This window comes from Varroa jacobsoni, unplaced genomic scaffold (genome assembly GCF_002532875.2).
Source record: "Varroa jacobsoni isolate VJ856 unplaced genomic scaffold, vjacob_1.0 scaffold_407, whole genome shotgun sequence".
In the NCBI taxonomy this organism is placed as follows: Eukaryota; Metazoa; Arthropoda; class Arachnida; order Mesostigmata; family Varroidae; genus Varroa; species Varroa jacobsoni.
The window spans coordinates 30,636-33,135 of record NW_019213309.1 but is presented as its reverse complement, the minus strand read 5'-3'; the positions used below and the strand labels follow the sequence as shown (position 1 = coordinate 33,135).

Below are 2,500 nucleotides of genomic sequence, written 5' to 3'. Positions count from 1 at the left end.
CACACACACACAACTCAATATTATACCTTAACATTTCTATGACCAAAAAAGAACTTTCAGTATTTGAAAAAAAGAAATCTTTGATATTGGCTAGTATAGTAATATAATAAGCTCTAATATATGACTATGTTTCTTTGGTCCGCTAATGGTTTTTCAGATGACTAAGCGTCGATTTGAACTATTTCGTTTCCTTGGAAGTATGGTTAATACGTGTTACGTGTGTTTCTCCCTCTTTTTGATAACCGGTTCCGCAGCACTCCTCTGTGAAGCGCATAGTAGTAGTCGCCATGTTGTCAATGCCATTCATATCGCTGGCCAAGGATATACGAGCAGGGCTCTCGTGCATGAGGTTTGTGTACCGATGCGTCGTCATGCAAAGAGTCTACGCTACAACGCGTAAACAGTAGAACAGAAAAAACAAGAGACTGCTTGCGCTTTGTGTGTGTGTCATTTAAATACAAGTGTTTTAGATTTAATGGAAAGATGTGAACATCCATTGCAGTGTGTGTATATATGCCTAATTAATCAATTAAACCTAACCTGACGTTGGCTACCAAATCCAGCATGATGCTCCGGTTACCTATACGATTCGATACTTCTCGACAAGTACTATACACAGTGTATGAGCTGTATAAAACCCTAGATACTTCAAAGCGACAGAGCATCATTGTGGAATAGGATTTTTATCGACATTTTTACTGCGTTTATGCAAAACAACCTGACCCGCGTTTACACTGAGAACTATCTTGAGGTTCTCAATACTAGATTCAAATCTTTTTAATTAGGTGGTAATTTTTTTGCTATCTATCGCAAAAGCGTATTTGCTGTGAGAAGTGTTACGCAAGTCTTCAAACGTTGCTATTACTGCACTCGGTTTCAGAACACCAAACTTCGTGGCGCATTATATAGCGCCATAGTGTTACAACAATGCTTATTGAAATGCTAACCACATGTTTTTCTCTCGTATCACCCATCATTGATTGCCCAAACAGCAATTAATTGAAAATTACAAAAACGGAACAAAAATATCGTCGAGCATTGTAGAAATATTAACGATTTTTAAATTTACGGAATTTTCGAAGTGATTCTTGCAGCTCTGATAGGGTTCTGTGGCAAACATAATAAGACGATAGGTCAGGTCCGATTGAGTATATGTACCTGTATTGTATCTAGTAGATGCAATCGTGTTCCCGCTGAATGGGAATAATCGAGATTACGAAAATCATAGGGCAGATAGGCTCAATTACTGTCGGCGACTAATTTCGACAAATCCTATTGATTTGAAATTATAACAAACGATTGAGTAATTCAAACTAGACTAGACAATACCTAGTTATGCAGCCTACTAATTAATGGAATTAGAAGGCAAAATCTCATCGTTTAAACCTGGCCTTCCCTATCTTTTCCAAGAAATTCGAGGAGGGACCATGTGCTGTTCTTAGGTTTAGGAATAGCAGATTACTTGATTAAATCGGTTTGGACTTCAGAAAGTGTTTAATAAAATTGGCCTTTTGTATAAAGTAAAAGTTCGCTATCCAGCGAAAAATTGGCCTGAGTTGATTAATCTGTGAGATTTGTAGCGTGTATTATTATGTTAATAGTGGTGAGCTTTGCTAATGTGACAAAATAAATGCAGTCGCTATATCTTATTGTTAATGGTAACGTCCTTTCAGGTCCGATTTATCCTAAGCCAGATGTCGCAGCGCGTGGAAATGACGGCCTGGCGTTTCTACAAGTTAGATCGAAGTGCGATCCTACAGACGTTTGGTGCCTGCGTTACTTATGTGAGCCTCGTTATACAGAGCGCGGAAGATATACTTGATTAGTAGTAAAGCACAGAACGAGGCATACTTTGTGAGACGATAGCCTCAGAGCCGCAAAGCGTGCGCAGTAATCAATCTTATCATGGTAGCGATTCAATCGTCTGCCCGATCCGATAGTAACAAGACAGCCAACACTGGCAGTAATGGTAGAGACTCGTCTCAGCGTCTGACGGTTTACGATCCGGCATTTCGAGTCAGACCATTTCTTAGAGCCGTGTCAAACATTAAACTATCTTTCCTTGCTAAAGGGTGACGAGTGGTTTTTTTGTTAGGCCAGTGGCAAAGAAATTTTGCCAGCTTATTCGTCATTGCGATCATTCGCAATGACAAATAAGCTCTGTCGATACGAAATAAATACAGATATATATACATCTGCAGGTATAAACATGAGAATAAAATACTCCGTGTACAAATGAGGTACATGTCTATTACTTGAAGTAGCACCACGTTACGTATGATCAGTAATACACCGATTAATTCTTCATTTTATCCATGGCTTTATATTAGTTCCATTAATCCACATCCTAGGCTTTAGGGTAAAACGCCATGTGCGTTCTGATTAGGCTCAGTAGCTTTTTGCTATTGTTCTGAGAGTTGATTGAAAAAAAAACGAGACCCAATATAGAATATACATACTCTAAGAGTGCCGAGAAAATACAAAATAAAAATAATTATGG

General features: G+C 38.5%; 1 protein-coding gene across 3 annotated transcripts in view; it reads left to right on the top strand.

Annotated features, from left to right (window-relative positions):
- The window catches only part of LOC111260169 (uncharacterized), a 6,546-nt gene extending 4,307 nt beyond the window's left edge, over window positions 1-2,239 (top strand). For all 3 annotated transcript variants that reach the window (XM_022832732.2, XM_086968191.1, XM_086968192.1), the window contains 2 exons: window positions 158-349; window positions 1,674-2,239. In XM_022832732.2, the coding sequence (XP_022688467.2) occupies window positions 158-349; window positions 1,674-1,826 (345 nt within the window). In that variant the 3' untranslated portion in view covers window positions 1,827-2,239. The remainder of the gene's footprint in view (window positions 1-157; window positions 350-1,673) is intronic.
- Window positions 2,240-2,500: the final 261 nt, after the last annotated feature.